Source organism: Pleuronectes platessa, chromosome 7 (genome assembly GCF_947347685.1).
Source record: "Pleuronectes platessa chromosome 7, fPlePla1.1, whole genome shotgun sequence".
NCBI classification, from domain to species: Eukaryota; Metazoa; Chordata; class Actinopteri; order Pleuronectiformes; family Pleuronectidae; genus Pleuronectes; species Pleuronectes platessa.
In genome coordinates this window covers 20215539-20235104 of record NC_070632.1, presented here as the reverse complement: position 1 = coordinate 20235104, position 19566 = coordinate 20215539, and the positions used below count along the sequence as shown (strand labels likewise).

The following is a 19566-nucleotide window of genomic DNA, read 5'->3' as shown; positions in this document are numbered from 1 at the left end:
TTTTGACCCCGCAGCTTTGAATCTTGCGTCACACGTTTTACGCAGCTGTTTGGTTTTGTCACGCCCGATTTCCTCACATCTGTTAGACGAGCACTTTTCTCACATTCTGATGGCTCTTACTTCCTGTGGGGGGGGAAAGGGATCGCTCGTGTCAATGAAGTGGATGAAGTCAACAGAGCGTTCCTCAGCGGTCGCTCGGTTTTTCTGTCAGTTCAGAACAAAGAAGACAGACACGGTAAATCATGCTCCCGCTGAGCTTCGCTTGAGCAACATGTCGGTTTCCTTGTCAGGCGATGCAAATATGTTTTTGTCTCAAGTGATCCTCATTAAGGGGTTTGATATAAAGGTCAGTGGAAAGCAACAGCGACTCATCACCCAGGTCCCAACTTTGGCAGTAAAGTGAGAGATTCACCAGAGATCCCCTTGACCTGTTGACCTTTGGAAGAGGCCTCAGAGGCTGGGTTTTGTAGTTCGCTTATGTAACAGCGCCCCAGTTCTCCGCTTGAATATGTGAACTACTGCATAATGCAGGGTGACACGGATGAAATCGATTGGGAGAGAAAATTGTGAGACAGACAGAAGGGGGCTTACCCCACAGTTAGTATTGAATTTATCTCTATAAACAGATTCTTCATGTAGATATGAAGAATCTGTTGGCAAAGGATGAGATTTTGAGGTGGGAAGCCTTCGGGTTTCTAGTTTGAACAATCGCATTCGAGCAGGTTTGGCTGCTCGCAGGTAAACAGTCCATGTGGAGAGAAGAAGAGTTGGAACACCTTGAGTGAGATGCAGCATCATATGCAGATAGCTACTAACCAAAATGTTATCTGGACTGAAAACGCCATCACTGTGCGGAGAAACATTTAACTCGTGAGTCAAGCGAAACTCCTGAGACTGTGAACAGTGTACGGTGAATGGAAGAGGCTTGGCACTGATATCCACTGTCCACACTACAAGCTTCAGTGTTTTTGCCGTTGCCCTAGAGACTTATTTGATCAAAGCTGATGGGTGCAGAGATTGATATTGAATATACGAGGGGAATAAATCTAGCACTCTCTGCAGGTTTTTCCAAGGAAATCTCCTGCTGATAATGAACTCCTAGAATCTAGAGACGGCTTTCTTTTCTATTTTTTTCTTGCACTTGCTTTTTTTCAATGCACTCCATATCTCACAGCGTAACTGAAATTACAGGGTGAGCAGCGACAGGCTCATAACAGAGCTGTCACTTTCAGTTCATGTAAACTTTTCAGATCAGCAAGGTGGGTGAGCTAGACAGGTTAGACCTGTTGAGCTGGAAAACGTTCATTCCTCTATAACAAGGCTGTCTTTCTAGAAGTCATACAAATTTTAAATAGTTTTGATGCCATAGTTTAAACTAGATCCTTAGTGGTTGTATTAATCCTGAACCAGCATGCTGTTGCGTCTCTGGTTCTTCACTTATGCAGTGGTGGACTTGTAGCTGGTATGGAAGCTTGATAGAGGTCGTTTCAGAGCTCGGTCGGCTGCATCCAGACTCTATAAGAGGGGAAATAACACCCAGCCAAGACATTCCTGCAGCCTAAATGTGACCTTTGTTTTCCTGCGCAGACACAGTGGGGCATGTGTGCTGCGGAGGGAAAACGTATGGCTGGCAGATGTGTCTTCAGGGTGGATGGCAGCAGGCATACAGTTGGACATTTACCCACAAACAACACTGAATGCACACACTGAGCACGTTCAATATTTTCACAAGACTTAAATATTTCGGCCACAGACCTACACAATGAAATATGTTTTACCCCAGAAATGCCTGCGGTATTCACGCTGTTAATTGCTCTAATGCTACTTATAGTCTAAAAACATATTTTAAGTGTCCAATAGATTGAATTGCGCTTTTGTACATAGACAGTTATTGCACAGGACATGGACCCATGGGGTGATGCCGGAGCAGCAGATGCAAGACCCGGTCAGTATATAGGAATGTGAGGAATGCACTGGGCTGAGAGAGGGAGAGAGAATCTAAGAAGGAGAGAGAGGGAGAGAGAGAGATCAGACAAGGCCAGGCCAGTGATGACCACAGCACCGTTCTTCAGTGGCAGATTTACGACCAACCAGGCCCAGAGGTTGAGTTTGTGAGGAACAATGCAGGCCACCTTCACCAACTCTCCTTGACCTTTACCAACAGGCCTGAGCAGGACAATGGAAACTGTCTCTTAGCATCACCTTTCCTTCAGGAGAGAAGGAGTTATATCGTTTTGATGTTTGTCTTAAGACCGGAAGTGGCTTTTCTGCAAGTTAGTGAATGTTCAAGGTTGTTTTATTTCATACAGTATGAAGTTTGGATAAAGTTCATTTCCAATGTTCAGCTTCAAACCCTCCTCCATTGTTGGAACGGTACTGATATGAATTTATGATTCAGTCAGTTATTGATCACGATCTAAAACATCCATATTAAATACAGCTTCTTTGTAATGGTCATTATGAAATGTAGTGTTTCTCATCCTTATGATCTATAAGTTATCCATAATTCACTCACTTTGAGTGCCACAGCAGTTCCCTGGCCCAGTCCCGGATCTAGACTGCTTAGATCGGGGGGGGGGGGGCGACGGGGGAACGACGCTGCAGTTAAACAGAACACTGAAGAATCTTTTTAATGATGCAGGCGTAAACAATTTAAAGTATGTTAAAAAACAAGTTCAACAGACCCTTTGCTTTAGTAGATGAACAAACTGTGAACACCTTGAGACTGTGGCTTGGTTGTCCTCTGTGTATTGTTTAGCAGCACCAAAATATTGTTTCATTCAAATGAAGTCCAATTTTAAACAGAATTTTTTTTTTTGTCCAACCTGCAATTCAGAAATTAGGCAATTCTGACATGGCAAATGAAATAAACATGATTCAAATTCAAGAAAGTTACACAATTAAGAAAGAAAGTTGGCCCCCTTCTAGATCCGGGATCGCCCTGCCCACAACACCATTACACAATTACATAATTACATTCAAATGCTACAGTACAATGTAATGTTCTGTGTGGAGGTTGCATGTTCTCCCCCCCGTTTGGGTTTACTCCGGGTTGTTTGTCTCTGTACTTTAGCCCTACGATACGCCAGCTGGGTTTGGTTTCCGCCCAACACACACACTACCCTCAAAGGATAAGAGGTGTGTAGATAATGGATGGATGGATGATGTATTTCATTGTTGGCTAGACTTTACGTGCAGAGTAAGAGAATGCACACCGTTACCCCTTCCAGTCGCCCACAGAGGGGACCCCCTGAAAGACCTCTTACTCTACTATTTTAATTGAATTTACTGTATAAAATAAAACTTATTTGCTGCTATGAGTTTTATTTACTTCCTTGTTGCATTTTTTTTTTCTGTTATTCCAGAATGTCTCACAGGGTGAATTCTGCTGTGGTGCAATCCACAGACATCCCCCAGGCTTGTCAGTTGCATTGTTGTTAATCAGGTCCAGTCCCAATTGTCATATCCTAAAAATCCCTTGACATTTCATAAAGGGTGAAGGTCAAAGTGTCCTCATACAAATCGCTCAGTGCAGTAATGGCTTTAAAGGGATGGTTCCATGAAAAATGGAAATTCACTTCTGGAGTTTAAGGGGTAAACTTTGTTGCAGCAGAAGTCAACAGTGCATATATTCACATCGTTTATGATTTTGCCACTTTTTCAAGATGGAGGAACACAAATCTAAGACACGTCTGCAGTATGATGGTGCCACTATAAAAAATCAGCAGCTCCACATGGGAACTAATTTATTTACTGTTGTTATTATCCATGCATCTGTGAAGGAATCATTGTATAAGGCTCGGAAAAACGACATTGGAAGAAATGGTTTGGAAACACCTCACTCCCCAGTGGGATTAGGGACGGACAGAGGACCACTCAATAGAAAAGCCTTGACTCTAAAGCAACTTCTAAAACGAGGAGTCACATAAAAGATACTTCTACCCCCTTTTCTGGTTGTAAACATTAAGGAGTATACAATATGGAAACTTAACCAACTGGAACCAGCCGCAGAAATATTCCCAGTAAACTCATAAATTCTAAGGTTGTCTGAGTTCTGAACATAACAGTAGCGACTTTGCTTGTCCTGCGGGTCAGTCTCTTTTAATGCCCTGAAGAAATGTTTTCCAGAATCAGATTTCCCCCAGATAAGTCTGTGACCGCAGGCAATGTGATAAACAACATCAAACTGTGGAGCAGTGGGTGATGGTATAATGTTCCTATGTGACTTTCCTGCAGCCTTGGCTGGCACTGGCTCTGTGTGTGTGCTGCTCCCTTTGGATATCATGATCTCATCGCTGTGTGAGTCCCCCCTCTGATCTGACGGGTGTGTTGGAGGGTATTTTTTGATGGGGCCCCTCCCCAAGCGCTCCCTCACAGAGGAGTGGTGGGGCATCGGATGTCTGAGACAGGACCAAGAACCAAAGCCCCTTTGACAGCCCATTAAGGAAGCTGTTTAACGCTCTCAATACATACCTGGCTCATATTGAGGGGGGGATGCCGTCAATAAAACAGTGTGTCGTTGGGCTTGTTTGGTGGTGAAATACGTTTTCAAATCATTAATCCTAATCCCAGAAAATGTATGTATTGTTGGGGTTAACATGGTTTTGTACAGATTAAGATAAAGTCTGACAACAACTCCCATGAGAGTCTGTAGCATCTTTTCACAAGCGTCTGAAGAGAATAGGATAAAATAGAATCCTTTTACTGTCATTGTACAGTGTACAATGAAATTTAGCAGCAATCCTTAATGTGCATAGTATACGAAGATAAAAACAAGAAGAGGAAACAGCATGAACAGGTAAAAAAGGTGCAATCAAAAAATGGTGGTATGAGGTCAAATTTAAATATGGAAAAACTGTGCGGAGCGAATGAAGAAGAGTGGCTGCTTTTCAGAATTCGTGAGAGGTTTTTCTTCATCTGCTATATGCTGACACGTCTGTGTCTGTTACTCTGAAAATCCCTTTTGGATTGGACTCAAAATGCACATCCTACTGTACGAGAGAAGCTTCCGGGAGATAAGTTGAGGGAACTGGCAGAACTTGCCGCTGTAATGTGAGGAGCTCGATACGGGCAACTTGATGTTCATTTGAGGTCCAAGTACCGCGAGGACTTTGACAAAGCTCTCTGTTCGTCTTTTCAAGAGTTTTGATTGCGAGGGAAATGTGGAACACTTTTTTAATCCCCGGGGAATTAAAGAAATATGTATTTAGGGGCTCAAACAATCGGTCGGCGAGTGCACCTCCTGATAAACACTAAACGGTTGAGGAGTTACAGCCCTGAAGGGAAAATAAGATTTAGATGGAATGAATGCCTCGACTGTGACTGAAGTGTGTGTGTGTGGGGGGGGGGGGGGGGGGGGGGGGGGGGGGTGTGCGTGTGTGTGGGTCTGTGTGGGATTTTATGTCTTTATCTCTGTGTGCGACTTTGTGTATTGGGACTAGACAGTATTTGAGAGAAGGGTTTAGTCCACAAAAGCTTCACACAAAGGCAGTTCTGCGGCTGGGCAATTGGTGTGTGTGTGCCTTTGTGTAGGTGTGTGTGTGTGTGTGTGTGTGTGCATTTGAGTGCGTGTGCATGCACATGCGTGTGTGTGTTTTTCAGGAATCTGGAGCTTTACAAGGACTAATGTCGACCACTTTTTCCTCTTTTGACTGATTCATTCTCTGGTTCACACTTTTTGAGCTGTAGAATAGTGGATTCCCATGTCGACCCATGCAGCTGAGTTCACATGCAGTCTTTTAAGGCTGGGGGGATTTTGCAGGAGATGTCGTTACCACCTTTCTAAAAACTTTTGCTGCTCGTGAAGTCTGGTCGTCAGTGTCAGACACAGAAAGGAACACGTGAATGTAAACGATGTAATTAAAAAACACATGGTTTTACAAACTAATGTACAAGACAACTTTGGGATTTGCCTCAGAATAAAATTGTTTTCCACAATATGTCTAAACTGTTGCCTCCTTTAGTTCCTGGTTGATCGTCTGACTGCTTGAGCCCTTTCCTGTCTAACTACACTGTGTTGTTGTGTGCTATTTAATAACACTCAATCCTAAATACAACAACACAATCTTATCTAATAATTACAAAGTCATCCAAAATATATAATTACAATCAGATAACAAACCTGTAGTTTCACGACAGAAGGTTGTTCCCAACACAAAGGTTGAACGTTTTTTCAGTTTGAATACCTAAAACTGCAAATAGTTTTTTTTAAAGGAATTTGGCAATACAGCACAGAGGCTTTAAAACGCATTAAACCTCCTTCATAACTGAAAGGCACAGGATGATCAGATCACATGACCACAGCGATGAAACGGTGCATTGCGTTCCGCGCAAAATCGGATCACTTTTATTGGCTGACGAAATTCCCGATAGCGGTTGAGCCGGGTGTCAGCTTTCCACTCTTCATCCTTCGGGGTCAGTTGATTGGCCGGTTTGTGAAGCGCTGTGAGGTCTGACCCAAGTGTCACTATGTGAGGGGAAAATGTGACGGGTTTGTGTCACTTGTGTGTTGTGACTGATCTGTGTGTTAATTCACATGGGGACGTGGTGCCAAGGGAAAAATGATCGTGTTTAAGAGCTGGTGCAAAGTCTTGTAAACTCATGTGTGTGTGAGCGTGTCATTCACTCTGGAACAGAACTCGTCCGTCTTCCCTTCTCTCATTTCCTCTTCGTGAATGTGCTGATCTCAAGTATATGGCTGCCATTAACAATTCATTTCATTTTATTTTTAATGAATCATTTCCAATATTACTGTGTTAGGTTTATTGTGTCACAAATTTCAGAGACATTCTGCCCATTCCATGTCTGCTGAGAACAACATGGTTTATTTAAACAGTTTATTTTGTTTGACCAGAAAAGGTCCTTCAAATATATTCAATCGAAAAAATAAAATACACTTCTAGAACCGTACATTATATTGACCCATGCTGCACCTAATAGCAATCTACTAAAACGGATCTCCAAATAAATGATTTTCAACCTCCTACCCATGGAGTATTGGTCACAATGGTATTGGAGGGAAATTGGTGTAATCTATTCTATATGGAATAATATGGATTATATGGGACCCAGATTAGCCAATATACTCTGAATGGTACTTCCTTGACCAAGGACTGATGCTAAGGGGAAGCCTTGTTGTCCCTGGCCTATATTCATTTTATTTTTATATTCAAAATATGGAAGTCACATCCTCCTGGATTGCACCTCAGAAACCTTATACGTATAGTTGTCTGTACATGCCTATTTGTGTGTTATCCAGTTTAGCCTTTAAACTAGAGGTTTATCTTTTTGGAAAGAGGGTGAAAGAAGCCACATGACCGTTGCCCTCCCCTGTAACCGGAGACTGTGCTCGGAGGGAGGGAACAAGCCCAAGATTTACTGTGGGCGTAAAGGCATATTCCATAAACATTGACACACACACCAGCTGCCTGGCAGCCTCAGCAGACTGGGCCCCCTTTGGTCACTGGCCGTGTCTGTCCTGAGTCCGGTCTGAGGATCGCATGGCTGCAGCCTCCACCTGCTCTGCCAATGTGACCTGTCTGTCAGCGGTGGCAGCAGACACACACACACACACACACACACACACACACACACACACACACACACACACACACACACACATGCTCAGTGTACAGTGACTGATGTACACTCTTAAACACAGATGCATAAACTTGGTGATATACTTATACTCGTAGTTTTCTGCGGTGACACACTTGACAGCCTGGACTCCTGACATTTGGTACATTCGTTTGCACGTGCATCTATACGTGCATGCAAGCAAGTACACACACAGGCATATTTTGAGAAGTTGATTTAGCTAATTATACAGTGACTTAAGTGACCTCAGCGCACAATAATTTTTCACAAATATGGGCACAGAAATATACAGCGCATATACATTTCCTCATTCCTCAGTGTCGTGCTTTATGGTTTGGCCCAGCGTGAGGTGCAGGATCACTAACTCAATAATTATCTTTGGTAAACATTTTAATTGGTCCACACTTAGAACATGCTCCTCATTAACCCCCCGACACTCTCAGCTCGAGGATACTATCGCTAAAGTAAAAACAGCACATATACTTATGTTAATTAAAAATACTTCACACAAGAAAATTTAATATGGTAGTAACTTATAAAACGTAAACACCTGTTTGAAATAGGACAATTGTACACAACAGGATTGTATGTTGTGCTGTATTTCTTAAAATTTGATTTATGAATAATATTGTGCCTCTCAGTCAAATCTGAAGGAAAATAAATATTTTGAGTTTGAAAGTGTCTTAAAACTCCAACGTGAGTGAAGGTCCAGCGAGTAAAGTTTGCTTTTGTTCTTGACTCTTACAGGACGAAATGAGCTGATTGCACGCTACATCAAACTCCGTACGGGGAAGACGAGGACCAGGAAGCAGGTGAGTTCTCTGCAAGCCACCGTCTGAATCAGCCTCTATTTTTGAACTCCTCCATGAAGCTCTACCCTGCTGAGTGATGCCCCAGCACCCTGCGCAGCGCCTGTCACTTCTCACTCCCCCTCGGCTCGGAGGCCTGGGGATGACGATTGATTTAGGGCCGGGGCCAAATGCACAGATGCTATAGGATCGAGTGTCGGTGTTATTTCTTCGCCACCTCATGGATCTGGTGCTTGTTAGAAGGTGAAGCTGGGGAATACGGGGATCTGGATGGGAGACCGAGGTGGGACGCCCAGGGGATTTGGAACTCTAGCCTCCCTATGGTACCCGAGATGGAGTGATGTATGGGGCAATGATTGATGTGGAGAGAAAGTGTCCGCGTTAAGTGATCCGGCAGATTCCGTTTGGGAAATAAAACGAAATGAGAAGTGGGGGGGCAGTCACGGGTCAGATCAGGGTGGTGGGACAGGTCAGCAACACAAGAGACACCAACAGGAGTGGACTGACAGTGCAGCTTCTTCAGAGTGTTCAACACTATTGTGCTGTGATGTGGTGAATCGTCTGTATTCATATAGAGCTTTTTCTAGTCTTGACCTGTCAGGGCACTTTACAGTTCAGTTCAGCCATTCAGCCAGTCACACACACACATTCAAACAGTGCAACTATCTGCAGCTCTTTCTGTTTCACGGATCACTCACACACTGCCGGCACAGCTGTCAGGAGACATTCGGGGTTCAGTATCTTGCCCAAGAAAACTTTGGCAATTCTACATTCCTCGTGGAATGAGCTTCTGGTTAGTGGACGACCTGCTGTACCTCCCGAGCTACAGCCACCCTGATAGAGACAGGAGGTGTGTGCAAGGATTTTTCGTACATTCAAAAATGTAAATATGACTTGGAAGTCTTTACCTTTTATAATGAGTAAATAATAATAAATTTGAAGTTAGAGTTGTTTCTCAGATCAGTGTATCAGTGGTATAGCTCATTATGTCTAAATGATCGCATCAATCCCCAAAGAAAGACGGTTATTCCTCAAAGTGATTCCTGTTTTTTCAGAATTTGTTTAGGTATATGAAGTCATGTGAATATAGTATAAACTGTATATGTGCGTTTATCCACAAGCAAGCAGAGACTTATTTATATAGCATATTTCATTTGAGATGGAAGCAATGTGATGCACAAAGTATGAGCTACCACAAAACCAAGTAGGAATCCAATATCATTAAATCAAATAATAATTCTGCCAATAAAATAATTAGACACAAAATACAATAAAAGGAATAAATAATATTAAAAGGAATAAAAATAAATATATTAGATTAAAACCAGCTAACCAGACCATGCACCTCAACTTGAGCAGTCACTGGGGGCTACAATGGATCCCAATGGGCCTTGGTGACGCCGTGGTCAAGCTGTCTCACACAAACATATTCCCACTGGTCAGTTTAGAGTCTTAAATACATGTTTAAGACTGGACATGGAAACAGAAACACCTGGAGGAAATCCATGCAAACCCACAGGGTTTAAGCCCCACAGCTAGAGGAGGTTAGTTTTGAACTTGTAGCATTTTTGCAGTGGGGTAATGGTGCTCACCAAAAAAAAGCCGCTTAGATTCAATGTTTAACTCTGTCGTGTTGTCTAACCTTACTTCCAGGTGTCCAGTCACATCCAAGTCCTGGCCCGACGGAAGGCCAGAGAGATCCAGGTGAAGCTGAAGGTACGCTACGTGAGTCAAACTTCTTTTTGCTTTTTCTATATGAAGTGAATGCTTTGGAAGATGTCAATGATTGGAGGGAAATGAAGAAGGGATAAAATCAAGTCATCACTTTGTTAACTAGAGGGGCTTTTATAGAGTGTATGCCTCCGCCAAGGTTAAGCCCCTATCTCGCTATATTAAAGAAAGCACAAAAAACATTTTCGCTCTAAAATATGATGTATTTCTTCTTATTCATAGCTATGCCCCTCCACCATATTTCTGGAAATCAGTTGATTTGTATTGTTGTATTATTATTGCACTATTTTTTATCACTACAGGATTCCTACCAACATCTGGGGCAATGGAACTGCTGATGAAAATTAGCCTGTCAGCTAACTTGGTGGCCTTTACATTTGTATGAATGTTGATTAATGTACATTCTCTCTTTACAAATAAAGAATGAATTAATTGAAAAAAAATGTTTGTGTAACCTTGCTTAACAAAAGTCAGACAAACAAATGCAGATGAAAGGATAAGCCTTGGCGGAGGTAAACAAATCTGAATAACATGAATACTTCTCCATGGACAGGGTAACATAGTTTTTTATCTGTGATTGTAAGCTGATAAAGAAAGTCCTTGTCAATAAGTGTGATTAGTATGTTTCATCTTTCAGGGTTATAGATCATAATCAAACCATGTTGCCTGCATTTGAATGTTTATTATTATCATGGCTTTAATCCAGTTGAGCAGCCGGAATGTTGAAAACATTCTAACTCTATATTATCTCCTCTCATATTGAAATTTGGTGTTTTGTTAAAGGTATTTCAACATCCATGGCCCCTGCTCTGCCATGGATTCACATTCCGTTAACACAAAGGCACAAGCCACTGGCTGTTTTAATTGCAATCTCTAATTGACGCTAGTTGTAAATGGCATGCTTATACATTATGATGAAATGTGAACATTGCTCCGGCAGCCCGGGGCTTACTGTGCACAATCACGAACAAGACCAACCAAACACAATTGTCAGGGAACAAATTAATCCCTGCATTATTCCTTCCAGATATTACATGTATGGTAAGTAAAGCAATAAAAGTTTTTCCCGTGTAGTACGCTGAGAGCTTACACATCCCCTTCCCCCCAGTACTTTCTCAGTTTACATTGCTCATCCGCATACCCGCACACAACAGGACTCTCCCTCACCTTGGACGGTGGCCAGGAGGGTTCAGCTGGCAGAGGCCTGCATTGGTCACAGGGTTTGCCCCCTGTCACGGGCTTTTTTTAAATACATCTTTGGTGTAACTGAGATCCCTGCCACATGTACCCCCCATATTTCAGCTATGCCCTTGTGTTAGCCAGTTCTTGGAAGAAGAATGCTCTCTGTGGCCTTGCCCATTAGGGCGGCAAGTGTTTGTTGTCCTCTGTGGTTTGGAAACTGCTGAAGGAGTGGATTCGAAAACAAGAGCTGTATCACTTTACCGCACGGCACAAGAGCAACAGTTTTCTAGCACTCACCTGTTTTCAACTATTTCCGATGGCATTGTCATTGCACAGCTTCGATAATGATGAGCATATTAACATATCACCACTGTTGCCTGCCTCGTCTTCCGATTGGACCTACAACAGAAGCTAGTTGTCATCACAGGCTTGCCAGTGCCAAAGCAATAAACTTAACTCTTGACCCAAAGGCCCTTGACTGTAATATCACCTTCTCTCCATCTCTCTGCTTGGCAGGGATTCACCGATGATGCAAGCTGGCCTCAGCCCTCCGTTTCCCCTTTTAGGGCTCGGCTTGCGTTGCTGGTAAAGTGGGGCGCTATCGGAGTCTGATGACTGTTCTCTTTGCACAATCGTCTGTTTCTCTCACTCTCGCTGTCTTGTCGCTCTCCACAGGACCAGGCCGCCAAAGACAAGGCCCTGCAGAGTATGGCCACCATGTCCTCAGCCCAGATCCTCTCACCCACGGCCTTCCAGAACAAGATGGCTCTCCAAGGCCTGGCAAGGCCACCGTATCCGACAACCGGTGGGGTGAGTCCCTAACCAGTGTCCCCTCCAACACATTATTCAGGTTAAACTGAAATGCTGAGCACTGGCCACATTTATATAAAACAACTTTTCGTGTCCATTAAAAAATGTTGGGTTTCAATGCCACATAGCAGAATTTTCCCATCACCCTTTATACTGATACATAATTTCCCTGGATGTTTGTTTAATCTCATGACCCCTATCCCTCTTCATACATTCAGTTTTTCTAGATTTTTACAGATGTGACACCAATCATATTTATTTTAATGTCATTGTAATATTATGTTCTGATCATCTGTCTCAACGTCCAGCAGATTTGACCTGTGTGGGCCAACAGAGTTGCCTCCATTAGTTGAGGAATTTGACCTTTTCTTCCTTTTTAAAAATGTTATCCTGTTGATGACACTATTGAAAGTAAAGACCTTGGGGTTTGGCCACAAATGAGTTGAACCCTGAACAACTTCTGTGAGGTGCATTTAAATACTAAACACAATTTCAGCCCTTTGAAACATTTAAGCGCAATTCATTTAAGTTATACTTCTAAGCTTTATACCTCAGTTTAAAGGTCACTAACGAGAAGGTCAATGGTTCAATCCCCGGCTCTTCCAGTCCACAGGCCGAAGTGTCTTTGGGCAAGATATTGAATCCTAAAATTGCCCATGGCAGCTGCTCTGAAATGAAAACAGTAGTACGCTGCAAGTGTGTGTGCACGCGAATGGGTGAATGAAACTTGTACTGTAAATTTTTTGGGTGGTCATTAAGACTAGAGCAGAGTTTTTTAAATGCAATCCATTTTCTATTTATTTTTAAATGCTCTTAATATAAACTATAGCTCAACTGTTAAATGAGTAAACATATTTGCACTTGATTTGATTTCCCTCCAGTTTTGGCACGGGGCACTTCCAGGACAGCCAGGCGGCCATGAAGAGTGAGTAGACATTCTTTCGTCCTCTGACCTGTTGCAGTATCCATCAGTCACTTTTCATGTGATCAGCTTAATATCCATTAGATATGTTTCACTCAGGAAATGAATCTCAGAGCAAATTACAACATGTCAGTGCAATTATAAAGAAAAGTCTTCAGCTGTCTGACTCCCAGCATACCTCTCTGCCCGCTGCATCTTTAGAGGTCAAGCAGTCCAATTAGTACGTGAGATGGGATCATGAGGGTGAGACAGTGCATAACATGCGTCTCCCTCTCGTCTGTCTCGTCTCCCCAGCATTAAGCCCTTCTCCCAGCAGAGTTACGCCATGCAAGCGTCCGGCCCGGCCCCCATAACAGGTGGGTGTTCTCCCTCCCTCCCCAGCTGTGTTGACAGAAGGCTGTCATGCCGGCCAAAGTGATGAGACGATGCGTGAGGAAGAGCTCCCTCAGAGCTCAGAAGAATAGCTGCAATATCACTGCATTTTCAAGTTTTTCTCCATCACAGTGGAACCACACATTTACACAGTCACTGCCCTCTGGTTATGTTGCAGGTTATGAAAGCACAGCGGGGCTCTCCATGTCTCCCAGTGCCCCTCCTTGGCAGGGTAGATGTATTGCCAGCTCTAAGCTGCGGATGCTGGAGTTCTCTGCCTTCCTGGAACAACCTCAGGACCCAGAGACTGTGAGTAGACAAGACTGAGAAACTCCAAAAGTTGTTTTACCACTCCACAAATAACTTTTATTTCACTTACTTTACCTTTAAATTATTCAAAAAATTATTTGATAAATAATTTTTTATCTTGGATAGATTTCATTGAAACAGCGTTATAGACGGCACATGAATACACAAAACAGGAAGTCACATGTTCATGAATGGATAGGAAAAGCAGGCCCATTGCAACACATATCCTCGATTGCACACTGCACTTGGCATTATTGTTGATATAGTAAACCGGACATTTGACATTTTTTGGCTCGGCTCATTTCCAGATATTCACATTTGTCTTTCCAGTTCAACAAGCACCTGTTTGTGCACATCGGCCAGTCCAACCCAAGCTACAGCGACTCTTATCTGGAGTCAGTGGACATCCGGCAGATCTTCGACAAGTTTCCCGAGAAGAAAGGAGGCCTGAAGGACCTGTTTGACAAAGGGCCACACAACGCTTTCTTTCTCGTCAAGTTCTGGGTAAAACATTTGGCATCTTTTTGGAGAAGTCCATATTAAATTGGAAATAATAACAATAATGATAATAATTTCTCCCTTCAACCAATTTCCACAATACAATAATTTGTTTAACTTCAAACCTATTTTTAGTGTAAAGTTTAGCCTGGTGCATGTTACATACACCATCAGAGCATATAATCCTCTCCAAGCCATGAAGGTGAAGTGAGAGTACAGTGAAGGCTCTTGTTAATGTTTTGTAGCACCTGTTGGCTGTTAATGGCCAAACAGGGTTAACGGTGTCGAGATGGCTTAAGCTCTACAGTTCAACAAACTTAAGTGTGATTCAGGCCCAGAATGAATGGAGAGTCATCACTCCCTTAACCCGATTGGTGGTTTATATGTGTGTGTGTGTGTGTGTGTGTGTGTGCGTGTGTGTGTGTGTGTGTGTGTGCGTGTGCGTGTGCGTGTGCGTGTGCGCGCGTGTGTGTGTGTGCGTGTGTATGTGACTGTGTGTAACAGCAGCCTTGGGGAGAGTGGCAGGCCTGATCTTTCACTTGGGAAATGTGAGCCTAGACACCTGTCCCTGCACTATTAGACTGAGTCCAACTCTCATGCCCCCCTCCCCTCAGTATACTTATTTATAGATAAGCCACCCACCCAACCCAAAGAACACACACACACACACACACAAAGACACACATCCCCGTAACACACACGGAGAGATGAGAGAATGAAGCTTGATGGCAGAGACCACCTAATATGCAGACAGATAGTTGACACCAAAAACAGACCTTTGTAGGGAGAGAGAGAGAGAAAGAGAGGGAAGGGGACATGGAGGTGGCTGTCATGTGGGTGGGATTGGGCACATCTGCTTTGTTCATCTGTCTGATCTGGCCACCGTCCGACACCTCAGGACCTTTGGTATTTGTATCATGCAAGTCAGCTACACAGTTACAGATCGACCCTATTCTATACAACTCTCGACACTTATGTGAAATGAATGAGATGTCTTGATTTTCTGAAGAGGTCACATAATCTACGGCCAAAGTGACTTAGTGAAATCCGTAGCACATCACTCAGTGTTCTAGCGGACGTAGAGAGAGTTTAAGGACAGTTCCTTAGAAACACCTGACTCCCAAACCTTACCTCACCTCTCTGATTTGTTGAGGCATTCAATAGAGACTTAAAGATATAATGTGTAAGGAGAAGAACGTTACAATATTCATGAGACAGTGACCAACATAAGTAGAGAGTATCTAAAAGATAATGTCTGACACAGACGAAGGGAGCAGCAATGACAACTGTAATGATAGCTATTTCAGTAATAGTATTATATGTAGTATAGGCGGGCAAAATGCACGTCTTTTGTAGACTTATTGTACTTACTTGATCCCAAAGTGTTTCCAACAATGTTCAAACCCTTAGAAATTCCCAATTTCATTCCAGGTAATAAAACGTTTCCCTTTGGTCATCTTGTAACTGGGTCAATTTGACTTTACCTCTGGCTCTGTAACTATAACTTCCTGGGCAAACGATATATGACGATGGAGAAACAAACGGTTAGCCAGCTAGATAGTCGGCTTCCTTCCACTGTTTGTATTGGTCACTCTTAGTGGATCGCAGTTATTCGTTGCCCCTTGCTGCTTGTTCTGTCCCCAAAGCTCTTCCGGTAGCAAACAAAAAGGGGTCCCAACAACCAGAGAACATCATGTGGCACAATTCCATTCTGCTTAAAGATGTCATCAATCTTGGTCTTTTGTTATTATTTTCACTTAGTGACCCGTAGCAGCTGAAGTTACATACTGTACATACAAGAGACCCTTAAGAGCTTTTTCATGTTTTTAACCACAAAGGGTATGAGCCGTGTGACAGTGTGCAGCATCTCACACTCATGAGTGTCTTGTTTTATGAGAGGTTCTCTCAGGACAAGAATCATGCCTATCATGTTCTTTGTGCACTTCAACCCCGTCTCCAGCACTGAGGCACTGACAGGGTGGTTCCAGTTGAACTGAGTCATCCATAGGCCTGTGACATCCACCCAAAGGGGTGAGCTGTTGTTACCAGAGAAAATGGACAATGATTGTCCTGCTGTGACATTTATTTGCGATGAGCACCCACCTGCCACAGCAGCCGACACCTGACACACCCTGTTTGGGAGCAGGCCCTGCTTTCATCATGGGGGTCACCTAAAAACTCAGTCATCCACAGGTCCGAGATTTCGGCAACTGTCAGAAGTGGTTTGGATCCCTTATCGGCTGTGGTTTGCTTCTGGAGATTGAACGATGAAGGTGGAGGCTCACAGTGCTGGTAAAACTTGATCACCAGTATTCTCTGATCCAGTTTATTTGTGTTCAGGCCACTGCTAAAAAGCAGATCTATAATATAACTGCTGAAGTTCTGAGGGCCAAAGACTGTGTCAGCTTCAAAGTGCTGTTGTGCGATCGCATGCCACCAGATGGTTTTTGTGTACATGGCATTCTTCTTCACTCATGTTTGGCTGTTATTTATTGTGCAAAGATAAAAGACATTGGTGAGTGACACTATATTCCAAGTAATCTTCCAGACAGTCCTTGGATGGAGCAGCTGGTCGAGCCATGGCATTTGATTCTGGGGTGAGGGGAAGGAGGGGACGAGGCGTCCTGCCATATATCATAAAGAAAAAGAGAGCAGGACAGCAATGAGGAGATAGAAATAGGGACACGGACAGTGTGAACAAGAGATAGGGATGGCTGAAGAAACGACGGGTGGCATGTAACCAACAAGTCATTCATCACTGAAATAATACTCTCTTGATTCATGTCAGAGTCTCGTGGAGTCACTAGTTATGACATATGCAGCTCCGCATTAGAGGAAAACAAGCTCATAATACTGTCCCCTCTCAGTCTGTTCATCTTACCTTACCCCAAGGGGGTCCTCCACTTCTCAAGGCATTCGTGACAACACACAGAAATGCTGCAAAACAACTGGAGATTTCCACAGCCACACTGGAAAAAAAACCCAGCAAAGATGCCTTCGGCCATGAAAATAAGCAAAATGAAATCCTCGACACATCCGAATATACACTAACCTCATTTACACCATTGTAAAAGACAGGAAGAGCCTATTTGATGTCGCCCCAGTGGCACAGCCACGTGGCAGGTCATCACTCGGGGGTGTGCTGAGGCGCAGGTTGGCATGGTGACCGTGACAGGCGGCTGGCCAGCTTCCAAAGCTATGGCATACTAGATTGAATTTCCAGCAAACCCCCCCTGTCGGCCGCTGGCTGCCCTGTCCCTCGTCCCACTTTCCTCCTCACCCCCTCACCGCCCGTGGCCCTGTCCTAACGGATTGTCTCACGCCTTTGAAGTGCAGAGGGAATCCGATTTAAGCTGCCTCTGCTAAATTGTTACACAGCCGGGCTGCCCGGTGTGATCTAATCAGCCAATTGCACACTGATGATTGTAATTGGATGAATTCCCTCGCAGGCTGTTAGGGAAGCAGGGAATGGCGGTTCGGGGAGGGTCACTAGGCCCCAGGGATGAAGACAAATAGAAGAATTACATGAGCTTGGGATGAAGATGAACGGCTGATGAAGAGATGAGAGCAGGCTGAGCGGTGTCTCAATGGCCCATTAGGAGACAAGGGCCTGACAGGGGAAAAGGTAAAACAGCCCAGCTGTCTGACACAGGAGTCGACATCTCCGTCTGATCCAAAATCAGATTATACTTATACCCTCAATTCAAACTTGAACCAGAGGAAGGATCAGAGGTAGAGGAACCTGCTTCCAGCTGAGGATGGAGATACTCAGATTTGTCCGCCTTTAGTCTTGGACACAAAGGGTTTTCTTTAGAGCTTTTCAATATCTTATGTAAAATATTGATATAGGTAACTTTGGCTCCAACTACGAGCTACAACCTTCATCTTGGAAAATTTCCAGTCCAGTGGATTTTGAATCCGCTGGATTTAATGAATGCAGTTGACACAACGTCCATCCATCCATCTGTCCATCAATTAGTTTATTAATTTATTCATCCATTCATTAATTCATCCATCCATTCATTAGTTCATTCATCCATTTACCCATCCGTCCCCAATCCATCTATTCATTCCTTCATTCATCCATCCATCCATCCATTTATCTATCTATCCACCAGTGCAACTACCATTCATTCATCTATCCATTTATTCATCTATCCACTAGTCCATCCATCCATCCATTCAAACTGCTTATCCTTGGAGGGACTTCGGGGGTTGCTGGCCCCAATCCCAGCTGACGTTGCATGAGAGGCGTGCTACACCCTAGTTGCAAGTCACTTGAATGCACCATAGAACAAAGCTCCAATTTTTTTTTCATCATCCTTCAACAAAACACACACTCACACAAAGAGATACACAGCACCTTGGGGATTCCCAGGCTGGATTTGCCAGTGTTACAGTGGGTCAACAAGGATCTGGTCTTTGGATGCCTCTTGGCTTTACGGAGAGTCACTCTCAAGCTTTGTTGAGCTGTAACACTCTAAGTGTTGTATCTTTTTCAGACGCACACATGTATCCTAAAATCCAATATATGTGAGTAGAAGAGTAGGATCAGATATTTTGTTATAGATTACGGATCTGGAACTGTATATCCTTTTGGCCGCTCAGCGTAGTGTAGCACACAGTGAGTTAAAGGAGGTTAAAGGAGGTCCTAATGAGCAGAGCAGCAAATCCTCACACATACTCCTACACCACCAGGATGCCTGACTAATCGCGGTTCCTTTTAGGTCAGACTGACAGGTGTGTGTGACGTGTTGTGTGTGTCTCCTCTCCAGGCGGATCTTAGTATAAACCTGCAGGATGACAGCAGCTTCTTCTATGGCGTGTCCAGCCAGTACGAGAGCTCTGAGAACATGGTTATCACCTCATCCACCAAAGTCTGCTCCTTTGGCAAGCAGGTGGTGGAGAAAGTGGAGGTAAGACCGAGGATATCAATAAGAATACTTTTATTTTATATATGAACTTTAACTAGAGCATTTTGTTTGATGCTTGGTCTACACGTTCGCAGGATTACATCATCAATTCCCACCAGACTTGGTGAAGGGTTGGGGACTGGGCTTGGGAAGAACCCACTTTGGTGCTGATGCAGATTCAGCGGCAGATCTATGATTTTTTTTTAGCTTTGTTTGACTATGTTTTGTGACAAACTAGCTAAGGACACATTGGATTTCTCATTTTCACATTGGTGGAAGTTACAATTACATTTCTATAGAGCCCCTTTTGTTACCATACAGTGGCTGAAACAAAGCATACACCCTAAACCACATTTAAATCCACTAAATCCAGATTTTTCTTTTGATGGCACGAAATCAGTGAAACCTACCCTTTAAATGTGTC

At 43.5% G+C, this 19566-nt stretch overlaps 1 protein-coding gene across 2 annotated transcripts in view; it reads left to right on the top strand.

The window, feature by feature from the left end:
* Nucleotides 1-19566, top strand: part of LOC128444686 (transcriptional enhancer factor TEF-3) — a 36314-nt gene that overhangs the window by 12232 nt on the left and 4516 nt on the right. The window contains exons 3-11 of one of the 2 annotated variants that reach the window (XM_053427291.1): nucleotides 8344-8408; nucleotides 10059-10130; nucleotides 10439-11903; nucleotides 11994-12128; nucleotides 13010-13053; nucleotides 13345-13406; nucleotides 13601-13731; nucleotides 14062-14235; nucleotides 19005-19145. In XM_053427291.1, the coding sequence (XP_053283266.1) occupies nucleotides 12027-12128; nucleotides 13010-13053; nucleotides 13345-13406; nucleotides 13601-13731; nucleotides 14062-14235; nucleotides 19005-19145 (654 nt within the window). In that variant the 5' untranslated portion in view covers nucleotides 8344-8408; nucleotides 10059-10130; nucleotides 10439-11903; nucleotides 11994-12026. The remainder of the gene's footprint in view (nucleotides 1-8343; nucleotides 8409-10058; nucleotides 10131-10438; nucleotides 11904-11993; nucleotides 12129-13009; nucleotides 13054-13344; nucleotides 13407-13600; nucleotides 13732-14061; nucleotides 14236-19004; nucleotides 19146-19566) is intronic. The other variant, XM_053427290.1, reaches the window with a different exon arrangement.